This window comes from Halichoerus grypus, chromosome 5, assembly GCF_964656455.1.
Source record: "Halichoerus grypus chromosome 5, mHalGry1.hap1.1, whole genome shotgun sequence".
Lineage (NCBI taxonomy): Eukaryota > Metazoa > Chordata > Mammalia > Carnivora > Phocidae > Halichoerus > Halichoerus grypus.
In genome coordinates, this window is record NC_135716.1 from 151,218,219 (window position 1) to 151,239,375 (window position 21,157).

Here is a 21,157-nt window from a genome sequence, read left to right on the forward strand (position 1 = left end):
TCTTATACACACATACTTATGATAAAGTTTAACTTATAAATTAGGCACAGTAAGAGATTAGCAACAACAATAATGAAATAAAACAATTATAAAAATATGCTGTAATAAAATTTATGTGAATGTGGTCTCTTGCTCTTTCTCAAAATAACTCATTGTACTATACTCTCACCCTGCTTCTTGTGATGATGTGAAATGATAAAATAGCTGTGATGAGATGAAGTGAGAAGAATGACACAAGCTCTGTGACATAGAGTTAGGTTACTACTGACTTTCTGATGATACATCAGAAGGATCATCTGCTTCCAGACCACGATTGCCCATGGGTAACTGAAACCATGGAAAGCAAAACCATGGATGAGGGAGAACTACTATAAATATATTGAATCCTAACTTAAAAACTAGAAAAAGAATAACAAAATAAACCAACACAGAGTATAAAAAAATAAAGAAAATTGCAAAAGTTAGTATGGTAAAGAACAGAAAAACAGTAGACCAAGTTAATAAATCAAAAGTTTGGTTCTTTCAGGACGCCTGGGTGCCTCAGTCAGTTGAGCATCTGCCTTTGGCTCAGGGCATGATCCCAAGGTCCTGGGATCTAGTCCTGCATCGGGCTCCCTGCTCAGCGGGGAGCCTGCTTCTCCTTCTGCCTGCCACTCCTGCCGCTTGTGCTCTCTCTCCCCCTCTCTCTCTCTCTGACAAATAAATAAATAAAAATCTTTAAAAAAATTTTTGGCTCTCAAAAAAATCCATAACAGACATATATTAGCTAATTTAATCAGGAAAAGAGGGAGAATGCACAAATATATGAAGTAAGAAATGACAAAGGGAAAATAAAAATTAATACAGAGAAATTTTTTTTAATTTAAATTTTTTATTTTATTTTATTTATTTATTTTTTAAGATTTTATTTTTAAGTGATCTCTACTCCCAACATCGGGCTTGAACTTCCAACCCTGAGGTCAAGAGTTGCATCCTCTACTGACTGAGCCAGCCAGGAGCCCCCAGAGAAATTTTTTTTTTAAAGATCAGAGAAATTTTTTAAAATCATGAGATTACTGCTTCTATCCAAATAAATTTTAAAACCTACATGAAATGGAATATTCAGTGTACCAGAGTTGACTCCAGTAGAGATAGAAAACTTAGACTAATTTCCACAGAAGAAATAGAGAAAGTCATCAAGGAACAATCCCCACCAGAAAAATGAAAAATAAAGGACCAAAGAGAAGAAAAAAAGAAAGGAACAGAAGAAGTATTTGAAACAATAAACGACTGAGAACTTTCCAAAATTAATGATAGACACCAAACCACAGATACAAGAGATGCAGAGAATACCAAGCAGGAAAACATCAAAAAATCTACACCAAAAAGTCAATATGCACATTTTATTCAAACTACAGAAGATCAAAGACAAAGAGAAAATCTTAAAAGAAACCACAGGAAAAAAACACTACCTACAGAACAGCAGTGACAAAAATGACATTGGACTTCTCTTCAGAAGCCAGGCAGAGAAGAGAGTGGAGTAAAATATTTAAAGTGCTAAAAAGAAAAACACACCAACCTTGAATTCTTCCAAATTACCCTTAAAAATGAAAGAGAAATAAAGACTTTCTCAGACAAAAATTGAGGAAATTTGTCACCATTAGAACTGCTTTGCAAGATAGTAAAATCTGTTCTTTAGAAAGAGGGAAAATGATATAGTTCAGAAGCTCAGATCTGCATAAAGAAAGAAAAACATTAAGGAATGAATAAATGAAGTTAAAACAAAACCTTTTGTTTCCTTATTTTTAATTGATCTAACAGATAACAATCTGTTCAAAATAATAAAAACAACAATGTATTCAGTTTTATAGCTTAGGGAGAAGTAAAATAAATTATCAATGTTATAAGGGAATAGGAGAAAAATTGGGAGTTGGGAATACCCTGTTATAGGGTACTTGCAAGTATTATTTGAAAGTGGGCTTGGATTAGTTCTAAATACATATTACAAACTCAAGGACAACCACTAAACAAGGTAAAAAAGAGTATAATTTATATGCTAAGAGAGGAGAAAAATGGAATCATATAAAATGCTCAATTAAAACCAGATAAGGCAGGAAAAAAGTGGAAGACCAAAAAGAAAAAAAAAGGCAACGAATAGTAAGAAGTAACAAATATGGTAGCTATTAATCCAAATATATCAATAATCATATTAAGCATCAATGGTTTAAATACACCAATTAAAAGATGGACTGTCAGAGGGATTTAAAAAAACCCGAACTATATATTGTCTACAAGAAACCCACTTTAAAATAAAAAGACACATATAGATTAAGAGTAAAGGAATAGAGAAAGATATGCCATGCTAACTAACCAAAGGAAAGCTGGAATAGCTATATTAACTTCAGATAGAACAGATTTCAAAGCAAGGAAAAATATTAGGGAAAATTTATTAGGGATAAAAAAGGGCATTACATAATTATAAAGGGGTCAATTCTCCAAGAAGACAACAATCTTTAATGTGAAATCACCTGGGCGGCTCAGTCAGTTAAGCATCTGCCTTCAGCTCAGGTTGGGATCCCGGGGTCCTGGGATCGAGCCCCACATCAGTCCTGCATCAGGCTTCCTGCTCCAGGGGGAGCCTTCTTCTCCCTCTGCCTCTGCCTGTCTCTCTGTCTCTCATGAATAAATAAATGAAACCTTTCTAAAAAATGTGAATGCACCTAACAACAGAGTGTCAAAATATATAAGGCAAAAAATAATAGGACTCCAAGGAGAAATAGATGAATCTACTCTCACAGTTGGAGACTTCAACACTCCCCTGTCAGTAATGGACAGATGCAGCAGTCAGAAAACCAGCAAGGACATAGTTGAACTGAACAATGTCATCAGTCAACTGGATCTATTTCACATCTATAGAACACATCATCTAACAACAACAGAATACACTTCCTTTACAAGCTCACAGAGAACATTCTCCAAGATAGGCCACATTTGGGCCATAAAACACATCCTAAATTTTAAAAGAACATAAATCATATGAAGTATGCTCTCAGACCACAATGGAATAGAAATTCATAACAGAGAGGTAGTTGGAAAACTCCAAAATAGTTGGAGAGTAAAACACACATTTCTAAATAACACATGGGCCAAAGAAATTTCAAGAGAAATTTTTTAAATTTTTTAACTAAATGAAAATTAAAATACAACTAATCAAAATTGTGGGACACAGTGAAGGCAGTACTTAGAGGGAACTTTATAGCATTGAATTAATATATTAGAAAAGAAGAAAGATCTAAAATCAACAATCTAATCTTCTGCCTTAGGAAACTAAAAAGAGAACACATTAAATCCGAAGTAAGTAAAAAAAAGGAAATAATAAAAATTAGAACAGAAAGCAGTGAAACTAAAAATAGGAAATCAAGGAATAAAATCAATGAACCAAAAGTTGGTTCTTTGAAAAGATCGATAAAATTGATAAATCTCTAGCTAGGTTAACTAAGAAAAAAAGAGAGAAGACACAAATTACTAATATCAGAAATAAAAAGGGGACATCACTACTGATTCTATGGGCATTAAAAAGATAATAAAGGAATATTATGAACAACTGTATGCCTATAAATTTGATAACCTACATGAAATGGACCAAATTCTTAAAAGACATAATATACCAAAACACAACAAGAGAAACAGATCATCTAAATAGGCCTACATCTATTAAAGAAATTAAATCAATAATTAACCTTCCCAAAACAGGAAGAACCAGGTCTAGATGACTTCACTGGTTTATTCTGTCAAATATTTAAGAAAGAAATCATACCAATTCTTTACAATTTCTTCCAGAGAATAACAGAGGGAATACTCCCTAATTCATTTTATGAGGCCAGACATTATCCTAATACCAAAACCAGGCAAAGACATTACAAGAAAGGAAAGCTACAAACCAATATCTCTCATGAAATAGATGCTAAAATCCTCAATGAAATATTAGCAAATAAAATCCAACAATGCATAAAAGCAACTATACACTATGACCAAGTGGGATTTATTCCAGATATGCAAGTCTGGTTCAACATTCAAAAATCAATTAATGTAATCTATCACATCAATAAATTAAAGAAGAAAAATCATAGGACCCTATCAAAAGATGAGTGAAAAAGATCTAACACAATCTAACACCCATGCATGATTAAAAAAAACACCTCTCAGAAAACTAGGAATAGAAGGGGATACATATCATAATGTGTTGGTCAAAACCCATACCGTGTACAATATAAATAGTGAACCCTAAAGTAAACTATGGACTTTAGTTAATAATAATGTATCAATATTGCCCCATCAAATATAACAAAGGTACCACACTAATGCATGATGTGAATAATAGGGGAAACTGTGTAAGTGGGGGCAGGGGGAGGAGGTGAGAAAGTATATAAGAACTCTTTGTATTTTCTGCTTAATTTTTCTGTAAACCTAAAACTCTCTGAAAAATAGTTTGTTAATTTTTAGATTTATTTTAGGAGAGAGACAGAATGAGCACAGGGTGGAGGGGCAGAAGGAGAGGGAAAGAGAATCTTAAGCAGACTCCATGCTGAGTGGAGAGCCCTAAGCAGGGCTCGATCTCACAACCCTGAGATCATGACCTGAGCTAAAACCAAGAGTCGGACACTTAACTGACTGTGCCACCCAGGCATCCCTAGTTCTTATTTAAAAAACAAACAAACAAACAACATACTACAAAATCTCTTTAAATAAATCAATGTGATTCCAATACATGAATAAATAGACAGACCAATGGAATAGAAAAGAAAGTTCAGAAATAAGGTCAAATACATATGTCAATTTAGTATATGATAAAGGTGGTTATCTCAAATCACTGGAAAAGATGGAACTTTTAAATTAAATTAAATTAAATTTTTAATTGAAGTGTAATTAACATACAGTATTATATTAGTTTCAGGTGTACCAGTTTGTTCTCTGTATTTAAGAGCCTGGTTTCCTGTTTGTCTCTTTTTTCTTTGTTCATTTGTTTTGTTTCTTAAATCAAAACATCTGAGGGAGATCATATAGTATTTGTCTTTGTCTGACTTGCTCCACTTCCATAATGCCCTCTAGGTATGGATGCATGCTGTTGCAAAGGGCAAGATCTCAATCTTTTTATTGCTGAGTAATATTCCATGGTATATATATATCACAGAAAAGATGGAACTTTTTAATATATGGCAATGGGACAACTGGATAACCATTTAGAAAAGTTAGATCAACACTTCGTACCATACATAAGAATAAACTCTAAATGGATCAGAAATCTAAATGCAAAAAGAACAAAATCACACAAGCACTGGAAGAAAAACATGGATGAATGTCTCTAGTTTGGGTATAAGGCAATGGGTCTCAGCTGCAGATAATTTTTTAAAAGGTTTTATTTTTATTTTTTACTTTTTGAGAGAGACAGAGAGAGAGACAGAGAGTGAAAGCAAGCATGAGCAGGGGTTGGTGGGGAGTGGAGGGGTAGAGGGAAAGGGAGAGAATCTTAAGCAGGTTCCACACCCAGCACAGAGCCCAAATCGGGGCTCAGTCTCACGACCTTGAGATCATGACCTGAGCCAAAATCAGGAGTTGGATGCTTAACCAACTGAGCCACACAGGCAGCCCAGCTGCAAATAATTTTGACCCCAGGGGACATTCAGCAATGTCTGGAGACATTTTCAGTTGCCACAACTATCAGAGTCCTACTGGCATCAAGAGGGTAGATGTCAGGGATGCAGCTAAACGTCCTACACCGCACAGGACAGCTCCCCACACAAAAAAGACTTATCCAGCCCAAACTGTCATTAGAGCAAGGGCTGAGATCCCTAGAACAGGGGAAGGCTAGTGACTACTACTTAAAATCCAGATGCAATAAAAAAAATATTGATAAATTTGACTACATAAAAATAAAAATTTTGAATAGGTTTTATTTTGAACAAATTTAAGTTTCCCCTAATACTTTGCATTTTGGTTTTTTATCATAATTATGTAATATAAAGAAATAGTAAAGAACTTCTTCACTGAGTCCTTCATAGATGCCCCCAGACCCACTCTAATGAGCCATATAAATTTAGCATTTTTTTTTTTTAAAGATTTTATTTATTTATTTGACAGAGAGAGACAGCGAGAGAGGGAATACAAGCAGGGGGAGTGGGAGAGGGAGAAGCAGGCTTTCTGCTGAGCAGGGAGCCCGATGCAGGGCTCGATCCCAGGACCCTGAGACCATGACCTGAGCCGAAGGCAGACGCTTAACGACTGAGCCACCCAGGCGCCCCAAATTTAGCATTTTCTGTGTGGACCATGATGTGGACAAGTTTGGAACTACTGCTATCTATAATGCCCATCTGTGTCTTAAATTGTTAACCTAAACTGCTTCTCTGAGTGTCCTCCTTATAATATCTACATTCCTGTGTGTCTATGTGTGTGTGACTGTGCATGTGTAGGTGTGTCTTGCAAATTTCCTTGAGACAAATATATTTGCTAAAGTAACTATATTTTATGTTTAATATTTATTCAGTGCAAGGCACTGTCCTAAGTGCTTTATGTATGTTAACATATTTAATCATCACCACAAACCTAGGAGATAGGTTCCCTTTTATCCCCATTTTACAGATGACCCTGAGACAAAGCAGTGAGTAAACTTGCCCAAAGTCACACTGCTACTAAGTGGTGGAGCCAAGAAAGGATTCATTAACTGCTTGATAAATATTCTCTATTATGGTGTTGATGTACAGTAATGATGAATTGCTTAAAAAACTTAATCTATTGGGGAGCCTGGGTGGCCCAGATGGTTGGGTGTCTGCCTTCGGCTCAGGTCATGATCTCCAGGGTCCTGGGATCAAGCCCCATGTCGGGCTCCCAGCTCAGCAGGGAGTCTGTTTCTCCCTCTCCCTCTGCTTCTCCCCCTGCTTGTGTTCTCTCTGTCTCTCTCAAATGAATAAATCTTAAAAAAAAAAAAAATAGGCTTACTCTATTTCAACTTTTATTTTTATGTTTTGCCAAAGCCATTTTTGAATGGAGCTTCTTTTTCTTTTAAGATTTTATTTTTGAGTAATCTCTACATCTACATCTACATCCAACATGGGCTCGAACTTACAACTCTGAGATCAAGAGTCGCATGCTCTACTGACTAAACTAGCCAGGTGCCCTGGATGGCGCTTCTTTTATTTTTTTTATTGTAATAAGAACTCTTAACCTGAGATCTACCCACTTAACACACCTTTACATACCCAATACAGTACTGTTAACTTACAGATCTCTAGAACGTATTCATCTTGTGTAATTGAAACTTTATACCCGCCAAACAACTCCTAATTTTCCCCTTCTTTTGAATGCATGTCCATGCTCACTCTGCTCCTGTATTCATTCCTATGTTGCATGAATGTTTTTAGTTTGTCATTATTCATTCGTTATTACTGCAAACACTGCATTAGAAGTCATATGCCTTATGTGCTTTGGGATATTAAATGTCCCCTTGTTATATTTGTATTAATAACAATTGTGCATAATGAACATGGTATAGAAAACTTCTGACAGGACTACTACTATGGATCTAGCAAACTCTTCTAAAGCAGCACTGTCCCTATAAAAGCTCCATTAAGAACAAGAATGTTTTCTTTTTTCACACTGAGGCCTATTCTTCTAGACAGATACAACACAGTTATGACAGTGCATGGACTTGGGCCACCCAAATGCAAAAAATACCTGTGTACTGTTGTAGAATTTTGATCATCTCTTGTAAGCGTTGGCCCTGAGGGCTGAATTTGAAAATGATGTCATGGTGATGTAAGAAGCTGTGTAAGTGATAAAAGATGATTTTTCTGGCTTCAAACGTTGTTTTAACATAAAGATCATGGGTGCTAGAAGAGAAAGCAGGAACAATATGTCAATGAATGACTTAGATGATGGTGAACAAGTGTCTTCCTTGCTTTTCTGTCACTGACCTGCTTATCTGGCAGTTGGTCTCCTGGCTGAAAGCACATTTCAGAAGTATGTCCAGGGTCATCAGGTTGATGTGCTCATAGACCTCCACCACTGTGTCCTGAGAGCTGCAAATCTTCTCCCACTTACCCTGGCACAGGAGGTCAAGATCAACGACATCATCATCATCAAACTGCCTTTATCTGAAAGCTCCTCCCTGACCCTGCCCTTAGGATGTAAGGTAGACAAATCTGACCTAGGAGGAGCCAGAGGTCATGTAGGTAAATTAAGCAAGTGCTTACTTGGCATGAAGAAGGGAAAACTGCACCCAGCTGGGTGAGAAAGGGCAAGGAGCAAACCAGGTCTGGTAAATGACTGAGTTAAGTATCTTTGGCCTTTCAGTTATTACCATAACTGCATTACAGCAGATCAGAATCCCAGTAAAACAGACCTATAATTACAAAGGGTCTCCCCAGGGCTTCCTCCATCTTCAATCCCCAAATTGCTAGACACCCCGCCCCACCATCACTACTGCCAACCACCATAGCCACACTTAAAATAAACTTGGAACATCGTAAAAAACGTTTTCAATTCAGGGGCGCCTGGGTGGCTCAATCGGTTAAGCATCTGACATGATTTCGGCTCAGGTCATGATCTCAGGGTTATGAGATCAAGCCCAGCTTAAGATTCTCTCTCTCCCTCTGCCCCTCCGCCCTCTCTTTCTAAAAAACACAACAAAACAAAAAAGCCAAACACATTTCTTTTTTTTCCCCCTTGACTCAAGGTGATTTTATTTTTTTTATTTTTTATTATGTTCAGTTAGCCAACATATAGTACATCATTAGTTTTTGATGTAATGTTCAGTGATTCATTAGTTATGTATAACACCCAGTGCTCATCACCACACATACCCTCCTTAATACCCATCACCTGGTTACCCCATCCCTCCACTCCCCTCCCTTCTGTAACCCTCAATTTGTTTCCGGAGTCCAGAGTCTCTCATGGTTTGTCTCCCTCTCTGATTTCTTCCCATTCGGTTTTCCGTCCCTTCCCCTGTGGTCCTCTACACTATTCCTTATGTTCCACATATGAGTGAAACCATATGATATTTGTCTTTCTCTGCTTGATTTATTTCACTTAGCATAATCCCCTCCAGTTCCATCCATGTTGATGCAAATGGTAGGTATTCATCCCTTCTGATGGCTGAGTAATTTTCCGTAGCATACATGAACCACATCTTCTTTATCCATTTTCAATTCAGAAGTGGGGGACAGGGAGAAGCCATGAAAGAAGCAGGTTTGGGGAGTGACTCCCATTAAGTGCTCCCTCTGTCCACTTTACTTCTCCCCCCAAGTGACCTACTCACACTACTTGAGATGTTTTGTGACTGAAACTGCCATAAAGTTCCCTGTTGAAAATGTATTTGTCATAATAAGCAATCTTTGTGTAAAACACAAATAACTCTGAATGGTTAAAGTCAGATCAACCTACATTTGTTGAGCACCTATGCCATAGCTAGGGGCTGTTACGCATTTGGAAATCTCGGGGAAAAAAGACAGAGATTTTTTTTAAAGCTTTTACCCAAATGTCAATTGTTTATTCAATTGCTTTCATCTTGAATTATGTAAGTTTTACTGAGTAAATAACGTAAATTTAGAAGAAATGAGAACAAAGGGGAGGCTCAAGGCTAGAGGCACTTGGGCACAGTTCAGCAGAGGATAGGAGTTATGAGCTGGGCCTCAGGCACAGGTGGGATAGAGAAACAAGGAAGACAAAAGTGGTTTTATTGAAACAGAGGTAAACCCAGTACCACTACTGGCTAATTTGCAATTGTGCACAGCACCAGAATGGAAGGAGCATGCTCCCCGCCCCATGCCCCCTAGCCCGTACCTCTGGTTCTCTACCAAGAGTGAGACATGGGTCTTTATACCCCAACCAGGGCGACTGAGGTTAAGTCCACTTCTGTGAGAATCCAGCCAATCGGCTGGTAACAGTGGTTCTTTCTTGGGAAAAAGAATGGGTTTGTAAATGAAGGCGGAGGGAAACTTTGGCTTTGTTTGTGGGGTTTGAAGTGTTTCTGATAGAACTTGTATTAATGAATTACTTGTCTGATTTTCAAACAAGTTCAAATTTAAAAATTTAAAATATACCATGTACAAGTGGAGTTTTGGAATGGACCTCATTTATAAATCAGAGACCACCCATAGGAATAGTCCTCTGCCAACATCCTCTTGCCCCTTTGAAAGGCCCAAGTCAGCTTCTAATGATCCGCCACTATCCACAAGAAGAAACTCAATCTGCGAGTTTAATGTAGATACTTATCCTTTGACAGGGTCTTTGTGACCACCAGGCAAGTTCATTCTAACTTGCACACGTTTGTTCATGCTAACTAGAATTCCCTCACCTGTATTATCCACATAATCAAGTCCAGCTCATATTTCCTGGCAAATCTGAGTCTTCTCTGAATCTGAAGCCAATATAGCTTCAGATACAGCTGGCCCTGGTTCCCTCACCTACCATTTATAGTACTTACCATCTGAATCTCACTACTCGGTACTTGGTTTACTGCCATAGGGTCTCAAAATATATCTAAGTCAGATGACCAAATCCTCATCATTTTTAATCACCCAAAGAACCAAAGCAAAGGTTTACATAGACAACTCTTGCTCAGCTGGTAATTGCACATTGGGTAATTTTTAGGAGCCATCCCCCTCTGACTTTCACTACCCACTACACATGTCGAATACATTCCCTGTTGGAAGCATTCTGCAACACACCAGAGCACTTTTTGTCCCTTCACTTACCAGCATTGTGTTCACAGAATGGGCCATCACCTCAACATATGATTTCAAGATGTTAACATTGAACGCAGGAGTTAGTAGTTCACGGTGCTGGAACCACTTGGGTCTGTCTAGACTCACCAGTCCTTTTCCTTGAGAAATAAAAGGAACAAAACCTCATGCCATTTTATTAGATGAGATGAGGAAGGAGAAGTGAGGAACACAACATCATGGGGTGACCGTGGCACACAGGTAGTCACAATAGAGTGGAAATCAGAGCAGTGCTCATATATTAAGCTGGAAGTCAATTTGATGCTTACATCTGGGATGGATGTATTTAATATTGTGAGGAAGACCCCAAGTTTTGCAGCCTGATGAGTGTGCTGATCCTGAAATCACCAGCTACTACCTGTGTAGTAACTGAGTAAGTCACTTAATCTTCCTGAGGCTTGGTTTTCTCAACAATAAAATGTGATAATAAGCATCTACTTCACTGTGTTGCTGTGCAGATTAAATGAAGGTGTATACACGAAGCACCTGGACCAGCCTCTAGCTTGTGGTAGAAACATAACAAATATTCATCTCCTCTTGACTCTAAACCAATCCATAAACTACGCTGTGAGCACAAAATTTATAAGGAACTAGACCCGAGTATTCACTCTGTCCCCAGATGTCTCCTCCTTGAGCCTTAGCCTATGCTTTACACCTATAAATGATACGAAATGGAAACACTCCTCAAGGTCAATGCTTTACAACCTTCTGTTGCAAGAAAGATCATTAAAGATTTGGCTTTAAAATGACCTTAAAGTTTATTAATATGTGATTTCCATCATTCATTGAGAGCTTACAACATGTCAGGCTTGTGATGCATGGTCCAGCGCTGGTCCAATGCCAGCCATTACACTAAGTGTAGAAACTATGTGCTTCACTTAATCCTCACAATGGCCCAGAGATGTAACACTCATTAGATGTTTTCCCCAAAATCACATTCAAATAGTCAGTGGGAGGCAGTATTCAAATCCAAGTAGCTCTGAACCCCAAACCTACAGTTTCTTTCATTTATTTCCTTCTTTGTCTAATATAAATACCAATTACAGGACTAAAAGTCTTTATTTATCTGCTCATGGAATACTGTCAAACTATATTTCAGAGCGAAACTGCACTGGTTTGCAAATGGAAATAAAGGAACTCCAAAAAGAAAGGGGAAGAACCAAGAAAACAAGAGAGAAGAAAGGGTAAAATAAAGGATATAGTTGTGAGGCCGCAGTTTTAAAGACAGAGATGGGACCGATTCACACACATGTGCCTTGAGAATGAGACTTTGGGGAGAGAAATGGACAAAGAGGGTTCCTAGGAAGTTGTGCTGTGTTGACTTAGCACTCCCTCTTGATCTTCCCCCTAGATAACTTGCAGTATAGATCTACCATCTTCTTAATGTTTTTGAGCATTCTGATTTGTTTCTTTGGAATACTCTACAATAGCAAGGGAACCTCAAGTGAGAGAGTGAGTCACTCCGCTCTCTTGCACATACATACCAAGACATGGAATCAAGAACTTGTACAGATACTTGGACTTGGTATCTGCAGAGTCAAGCAGAGGAAACAAACAACAGCATTAAAGGGAAATTACCAAAGTTGGAGAAGGTTCTCTTCATTTGCCTTCACTAAGCATAAATAGCAAAAAGGAGCCCAGGGCTCACCCCTTATACCCTTGGCAGGCTTAGGAAAACCACAAGTCTTGGTTGAGGAACCAGAGAACAATAAACCTAGGAGACAGATAGAACACAAACCCAGATTCTTCCCTTGCTTACACTTTCTCCAACGGAAACAGATTGCCTGAGGGTTGCCAAGTTTCCAGAACAGGATTTGGGACAATATATTATATCCTTCTTGGAAAGTAGATTAGTAATTATAGCAGGGGCTGGCAAACCACAGAAAAAGGGGGGCAAATGCCTCTTGGGGTTCTTGTATACTCTAACATGGAGGTATTTTATAGCTCTTGTCCTTTAAGAGGTGAGCAAGAAATAAATCAGGGCTGGGGGCATGGGAAACATGGAGACTTTCAGGGAAAGTCTGTTTTCCTTTATTAGGTTTTACTAAAAGTAATGGAGACAGTGGACAGGGAAGAAAGATTAGAATATAAGATTTTAGTTAAAACTAAGTTAGTTAAAACAAAGATGATGGAGCAAACACCAGATATTTTAATTTTGTGCTATGAGATGATCTACCACAAATGCCTTGAAAAAAGCTTGGATGGGGGAGTTAGATGACTTGTACCCCAAAAGGAAACACAGTTGAGAAATATGCAGAAAACAAAAAACAAAATTGGGACCACAATCAAGAGGTTATACTGGTAAATGAATGATCTAGCATTCAGGCTTACGGACTGAACCAGCAGGGGCAGAGCTAGTTCTGAATTCCCCTGAAGACTTATGCTCAAGCAGGGGGTTGAGGGGGTGGGAAGTATTGCTGACACTGAAGTCACAAAACCAAGAGGCAAAGGAAGCCCTTGGTGATCTGGTGATGCCAGCTGGGGTTTAAGATATACCCTCAAGGGCCCATGGGAATCTGAGCTGGACAAGGGACTGGGGGGGATGTAATAATCCCTTTGAGGGTTGGTCAGAAACCTCTCCCCACTTTCTCCAGGTCTTTCTTTTTTAATTCCAGGATAGTGAACACAGTGTTATATTAGTTTCAGGTGTACAATGTAGTGATTCAACAAGTCCATACATTACCCAGTGCTCATCACAACAAGTGCACTCCTTAATCCCCATCACCTATTTCACCCATCCCCCCCTCTGGTAACCATCATTGTGTCTCTAGGTCTCTTAAAGGCCCGATTTTTTTTTATTATGTTATGTTAATCACCACACATTACATCATTAGTTTTTGATGTAGTGTTCCATGATTCATTGTTTGCGTATAACACCTAGTGCTCCATTCAGTACGTGCCCTCTTTAATACCCATCACCAGGCTAACCCATCCCCCCACTCCCTCCCCTCTAGAACCCTCAGTTTCTCAGATTCCATAGTCTCTCATGGTTCATCTCCCCCTTCAAATTCCCCCCCTTCATTTTTCCCTTCCTACTATCTTCTTTTTTTTTTTTAACATATAATGTATTATTTGTTTCAGAGGTACAGATCTGTGATTCAACAGTCTTACACAATTCACAGCACTCACCACAGCACATACCCTCCCCAATGTCCATCACCCAGCCACCCCATCCCTCCCACCCCCACCACTCCAGCAACCCTCAGTTTGTTTCCTGAGATTAAGAATTCCTCATATCAGTGAGATTATATGATACATGTCTTTCTCTGACTGACTTATTTTGCTCAGCATAATACCTTCCAGTTCCGTCCACGTCGTTGCAAATGGCAAGATTTCATTCTTTTTGATGGCTGCATAATATTCCATTATATACATACATATATATATATATATATATATACACCACATCTTCTTTATCCATTCATCTGTCGATGGACATCTTGGCTCTTTCCACAGTTTGGCTATTGTGGACATTGCTGCTATAAACATCGGGGTGCACGTACCCCTTTGGATCACTACATTTGTATCTTTGGGGTAAATACCCAGTAGTGCAATTGCTGGGTCGTAGGGTAGCTCTATTTTCAACTTTTTGGGGAACCTCCATACTGTTTTCCAGAGTGGCTGCACCAGCTTGCCTTCCCACCAACAGTGTAGGAGGGTTCCCCTTTCTCTGCATCCCTGCCAACATCTGTCGTTTCCTGACTTGTTAATTTTAGCCATTCTGACTGGTGTGAGGTGGTATCTCATTGAGGTTTTGATTTGGATTTCCCTGATGCCGAGCGATGTTGAGCATTTTTTCATGTGTCTGTTGGCCATTTGGATGTCTTCTTTGGAAAAATGTCTGTTCATGTCTTCTGACCATTTCTTGATTAGATCATTTGTTCTTTGGGTGTTGAGTTTGATAAGTTCTTTATAGATTTTGGATACTAGCCCTTTATCTGATATGTCATTTGCAAATATCTTCTCCCATTCTGTCGGTTGTCTTTTGGTTTTGTTGACTGTTTCCTTTGCTGTGCAAAGGCTTTTTATCTTGATGTAGTCCCAAGAGTTCATTTTTGCCCTTGCTTCCCTTGCCTTTGGCGATGTTTCTAGGAAGAAGCTGCTGTGGCTGAGGTCGAAGAGGTTGCTGCCTGTGTTCTCCTTTAGGATTTTGATGGATTCCTGTCTCACATTTAGGTCTTTCAACCATTTTGAGTCTATTTTTGTGTGTGGTGTAAGGAAATGGTCCAGTTTCATTCTTCTGCATATGGCTGTCCAATTTCCCAGCACCGTTTGTTGAAGAGACGGTCTTTTTTCCATTGGGCATTCTTTCCTGCTTTGTCGAAGATTAGTTGACCATAGAGTTGAGGGTCCATTTCTGGGTTCTCTATTCTGTTCCATTGATCTATGTGTCTGTTTTTGTGCCAGTACCATACTGTCTTGATGATGACAGCTTTGTAATAGAGCTTGAAGTCCGGAATTGTGATGTCACCAGCTTTGCTTTTCTTTTTCAACATTCCTCGGGCTATTCGGGGTCTTTTCTGGTTCCATAGAAATTTTAGGATTATTTGTTCCATTTCTTTGAAAAAAGTGGATGGTATTTTGATAGGGATTGCATTAAATGTGTAGATTGCTCTAGGTAGCATTGACATCTTCACAATATTTGTTCTTCCAATCCATGAGCATGGAATGTTTTTCCATTTCTTTGTGTCTTCCTCAGTTTCTTTCATGAGTCTTTTATAGTTTTCTGAGTACAGATTCTTTGCCTCTTTGGTTAGATTTATTCCTAGGTATCTTATGGTTTTGGGTGCAATTGTAAATGGGATCGACTCCTTAATTTCTCTTTCTTCTGTCTTGTTGTTGGTGTATAGGAATGCCACTGATTTCTGTGCATTGATTTTATATTGATTTTATATCCTGCCACTTTACTGAATTCCTGTATGAGTTCTAGCAGTTTTGGGGTGGAGTCTTTTGGGTTTTCCACATAAAGTATCATATCATCTGTAAAGAGTGAGAGTTTGACTTCTTCTTTGCCAATTTTATTACTTTTTGTTGTCTGATTGCTGTGGCTAGGACTTCTAATACTATGTTGAATAGCAGTGGTGATAATGGACATCCCTGCCGTGTTCCTGACCTTAGGGGGAAAGCTCTCAGTTTTTCCCCATTGAGAATGATATTCGCTGTGGGTTTTTTCATAGATGGCTTTTATGATATTGAGGTATGTACCCTCTATCTCTATAGTCTGAAGAGTTTTGATCAAGAAAGGATGCTCTACTTTGTCAAATGCTTTTTCTGCATCTGTTGAGAGGATCATATGGTTCTTGTTCTTTCTTTTATTAATGTATTGTATCACATTGATTGATTTGCGGATGTTGAACCAACCTTGCAGCCCAGGGATAAATCCCACTTGGTCGTGGTGAATAATCCTTTTAATGTACTGTTGGATCCTATTGACTAGTATTTTGGTGAGAATTTTTGCATCCATGTTCATCAAGGATATTGGTCTGTAATTCTCCTTTTTGATGGGGTCTTTGTCTGGTTTGGGGATCAAGGTAATGGTGGCCTCATAAAACAAGTTTGGAAGTTTTCCTTCCATTTCCATTTTTTTGGAACAGTTTCAGAAGAATAGGTATTAATTCTTCTTTAAATGTTTGGTAGAATTCCCCTGGGAAGCCATCTGGCCCTGGGCTTTTGTGTTTTGGGAGATTTTTGATGACTGCTTCAATTTCCTTAGTGGTTATAGGTCTGTTCAGGTTTTCTATTTCTTCCTGGTTCAGTTTTGGTAGTTGATACCTCTCTAGGAATGCCTCCATTTCTTCCAGATTATCTAATTTGCTGGCATATAGTTGCTCATAATATGTTCTTATAATTATTTGTATTTCTTTGGTGTTGGTTGTGATCTCTCCTCTTTCATTCATGATTTTATTTATTTGGGTCATTTCTCTTTTCTTTTTGATAAGTCTGGCTAGGGGTTTATCAATCTTATTAATTCTTTCAACCAGCTCCTAGTTTCATTGATCTGTTCTACTGTTCTTTTGGTTTCTATTTCATTGATTTCTGCTCTGGTCTTTATTATTTCTCTTCTCCTGCTGGGTTTAGGCTTTATTCGCTGTTCTTTCTCCAGCTCCTTTAGGTATAGGGTTAGGTTGTGTATTTGAGACCTTTTTTGTTTCTTGAGAAAGGCTTGTATTGCTATATACTTTCCTCTTAGGACTGCCTTTGCTGCATCCCAAAGATTTTGAACAGTTGTGTTTTCATTTTCATTTGTTTCCATGAATTTTTTTTAATTCTTCTTTAATTTCTTGGTTGACCCATTCATTCTTTAGTAGGATGCTCTTTAGCCTCCATGTATTTGAGTTCTTTCTGATTTTCCTCTTGTGATTGAGTTCTAGTTTCAAAGCATTGTGGTCTGAAAATATGCAGGGAATGATCCCAATCTTTTGGTACCAGTTGAGACCTGATTTGTGATCTAGGATGTGATTTATTCTGGAGAAAGTTCCATGGGCACTAGAGAAGAATGTGTATTCTGTTGCTTTGGGATGGAATGTTCTGAATATATCTGTAAAGTCCATTTGGTCCAGTGTGGCATTTAAAGTCTTTATTTCCTTGTTGATCTTTTGCTTAGATGATCTGTCCATTTCAATGAGGGGGGTGTTAAAGTCCCTTACTATTATTGTATTGTTGTCGATGTGTTTCTTTGCTTTTGTTATTAATTGGCTTATATAATTGGCTGCTCCCATGTTCGGGGCATAGATATTTACAACTGTTAGATCTTCTTGTTGGATAGACCCTTTAAGTACGGTATAGTGTCCTTCCTCATCTCTTATTATAGTCTTTGGTTTAAAATCTAATTTGTCTGATATAAGGATTGCCACCCCCACTTTCTTTTGGTGTCCATTAGCATGGTAAATGGTTTTCCACCCCCTCACTTTCAATTTGGAGGTGTCTTTGGGTCTAAAATGAGTCTCTTGCTGACAGACAGCATATCAATGGGTCTTATTTTTTTATCCAGTCTGATACCCTGTGTCTTTTGATTGGGGCATTTAGCCCATTTACATTCAGGGTAACTATTGAAAGATATGAATTTAGTGCCATTGTATTGCCTGTCAAGTTACTGTTACTGTATATTGTCTGTGTTCCTTTCTGGTCTATGTTACTTTTAGGCTCTCTCTTTGCTTAGAGCACCCCTTTCAATATTTCTTGTAGGGCTGGTTTCGTGTTTGCAAATTCCTTTAGTTTTTGTCATCCTGGAAGCTTTTTATCTCTCCTTCTACTTTCAATGACAGCTTAGCTGGATATAGTATTCTTGGCTGCATATTTTTCTCATTTAGTGCTCTGAATATATCATGCCAGTCCTTTCTGGCCTGCCAGGTCTCTGTGGATAAGTCTGTTGCCAATCTAATGTTTCTACCATTGTAGGTTACAGATCTCTTGTCCCGAGCTGCTTTCAGGATCTTCTCTTTGTCTCTGAGACTCGTAAGTTTTACTGTAAGATGTCAGGGTGTTGACCTATTTTTATTGCTCTGTGCCTCCTGGATTTTGATACCTGTTTCCTTCCCTAAATTAGGGAAGTTCTCTGCTATAATTTGCTCCAATATACCTTCTGCCCCTCTATCTCTTTCTTCTTCTTCTGGGATCCCAATTATTCTAATATTGTTTTGTCTTATGGTATCACTTATCTCTCAAATTCTGCCCTTGTGATCCAGTAGTTGTTTATCTCTCTTTTTCTTAGCTTCTTTATTTTCCATCATTTGGTCTTCTATATCACTAATTCTCTGTTCTGCCTCATTTATCCTAGCAGCTAGAGTAAAGGCCCGATTTTAATCTTTGCTTCAGGATTTCTTTAGAATCCTGCCTGTGAGTTTTGCATATCTCTCCTAGGAAGATTAGTTTCCTGAGATTCATCCCTTTTCTTACCTGTTCTGCCCAGAAATATCTTTGCGTAGTCTGGGTCATAGATATAGAAAAATGCCTGAAAAGGCCCAACCCAGCAAGGAAAGGCGCAAGGGTATTTTTCGACAAGCTCCTCAAATTTCTCCATTTTACCATCCTGAAGTAACTGCAGTGAAAAAAAGAGTGAAGGAAGTTAGAGGAGCCAAGCAGTCTGGACTCATCCCCTCTTACAGAGGCAACCTGAATGTAGGGCCTGGATAAAGTCCCACAAACATGCTTTACTTGGCATTTCCAAGCGTAGAGTATAATTTTTTTAAGATTTATTTGTTTATTTATTTGAGAGAGAGAGAGAATTGAGGGGAGAGGCAGAGGGAGAAGGAGAAGGAGAGAATCTCAAGCAGACTCCCCGCTCAGCGTGGAGCCCAACGCGGAGCTCATTCTCACAACCCTGAGATCATGATCTGAGCTGAAACCAAGAGTCAAACACTTAACTGACTACTGGGCACCACCGAGCGCCCCAGAATATAATTTCCTGATGAAGGTCAGTGTATTTATCTTCTCAATGTAAGTGTATGTTGCATCCCCAGAATAAGTCCCTGTCAAATGACATCTTTGGTGAGCTGTTTTCCCAACTGAGAAGGTGAAGAGACTTGAGTCTGCCTCACCTGCCAAGGTCACACATTTTGATTAGGAGTGGAGTCTGGAAGCTGAGAAAGATTTTTTTCTTATGTGAGAAGCTAATTGGTAGTAGATTGAACATGACCCATGATCCAGCTCACTATTTCCTCTCCCTTTGCCTTTCTCTAATTATTGAGGAGTGATTCTTTCTTGTGACTTCATAGTAAAATCTTCTCCCTAAAAACCTGCGCACTCCATCTATGAAGAAAATCCCATTCTTTTCTCTTACAACAATAGAAGGTTCATTTATACAAGTGCGTGAAGCTTGAAGCAAGTTTAAATAAAAAAACAGCTTCCAACATTTATAAACCAGAGTACAAATACCACCATCAGAGATGAACTTTTTGCCTTAATAAGCAAGTTACTAATGATTCGTTTAAATAGTTCCTCTAAATCACTGACAATAAAATTCATTTGTATCCACTTCTTGTATAAAGTGAGAGTGTGGGGGGCACCTGTATGTGTGTGTCTGGGTGTGCCCAGTGACACATGATCGTGGGGCTCTTGACTTGCAAAGAAACCCTAAGGCTGGCAAGTTCTTCCTTGTGTGCCTGGGTGGCTCAGTTGGTTAAGCATCTGCCTTTGGCTCAGGTCGTGATCCCAGGGTCCTGGGATAGTGTCCCTCATCAGGCTCCCAGCTCAGCAGGGAGTCTGTCTCTCTCTCTCCTTCTGCCCCTCCCTCCTGTTCGTGCTTTCTCTCTCACTCGCTTGCTCTCTCTCAAATAAATAAATAAAATCTTTTTTTAAAAAAGAACAAAATAGGAAGACTCATGCTTCCTGATTTCAAAACTTACTACAAAGCAAAAGTAATTAAGACAGTGTGGTATTGGCATAAGGATAGACATATAGATTAATAGAATAGAATTGAGAATCTAGAAATGAACTTCATGTTTACAGTCAACTGATAGCAGTGTCTTTTGTTCCAATGAGGTGGCTCTTGGGGGCCCTTGGATGGTGGCTGGTCACAGAAAGACAACCCATAATTAGAAGCTTGGAATTTTCATCCCCACTTCCCATTCTCCAGAGAGGGTGAGGGGCCAGAAATGGGTTCAATCATGCCTACATGATGAAGCCTCTGTAAGAATTCCAAAAGTACAGGGTTTGGAGACCTTTTAGTTTGGAGAACACGTGGAGGTGCTGGTAGAGTGATGCATCTGGAGAGGGCATGGAAGCTCTGTGCCCCTTCCCACATACCTTGCCCTATGCATCACTTCCAACTGCATGTTCATCTGTATCATTTATCATATCAATTTATAATAAACTGGTAAAGAGGGGCGCCTGGGTGGCTCAGTCGGTTAAGTGGCTGCCTTCCATTCAGGTCACGATCCCAGTGTCCTGGGATCAAGCCTCACATCGGGCTACATGCTCAATGAGAAGCCTGCTTCTCCCTCTCTCACTACCCCTACTTGTGTTCCTTCTCTCACTGTCTAGCTCTCTGTCGAATAAATAAATAAAATCTTAAAAAAATAAACTGGAAAACAGTAAATTAACTGTTTTCCTGAGTTCCGTGAGCTGTTCCATCATATTAACCAAACCCGAAGAAGAGGTCACAGGAATCACCAACTTATAGGTGATTGGTCAGAAGCACAGTAAAAACCTGGACTTGCCATTGGCATCTGAAGTGGGGAGGAGTAGTCTTGTGGGCTGAGTTCTTAATCTGTGAGATCTGATGCTATCTCTGGGTAGACAGTGTCAGAATTGCATTAAATTGTAGGACACTCAGCTGGTATCACAGGTTTGCTTGGTTGCAGGTGGGGGATGGGGGCACTCACTCAACAGCTGGTGTCAGAAGTGTTGTGAATATGGTCATAGTGTGAGAATAAAGGGGAAACACAGGAGGAGGACTGGGTTTT

The 21,157-nt window shown here is 38.9% G+C and overlaps 1 protein-coding gene across 4 annotated transcripts in view; it reads right to left on the reverse strand.

Moving 5' to 3' along the window:
* Positions 1 to 21,157, reverse strand: part of CYP4X1 (cytochrome P450 family 4 subfamily X member 1) — a 41,766-nt gene that overhangs the window by 16,032 nt on the left and 4,577 nt on the right. For 2 of the 4 annotated variants that reach the window (XM_036093460.2, XM_036093463.2), the window contains exons 2-6: positions 18,651 to 18,792; positions 12,239 to 12,283; positions 10,728 to 10,855; positions 7,947 to 8,074; positions 7,708 to 7,862 (exon numbers count right to left, since the gene is read on the reverse strand). In XM_036093460.2, coding sequence (XP_035949353.1) covers positions 7,708 to 7,862; positions 7,947 to 8,074; positions 10,728 to 10,855; positions 12,239 to 12,283; positions 18,651 to 18,792 — 598 coding nt within the window. The remainder of the gene's footprint in view (positions 1 to 7,707; positions 7,863 to 7,946; positions 8,075 to 10,727; positions 10,856 to 12,238; positions 12,284 to 18,650; positions 18,793 to 21,157) is intronic. The other 2 variants (XM_036093462.2, XM_036093464.2) reach the window with 2 other exon arrangements.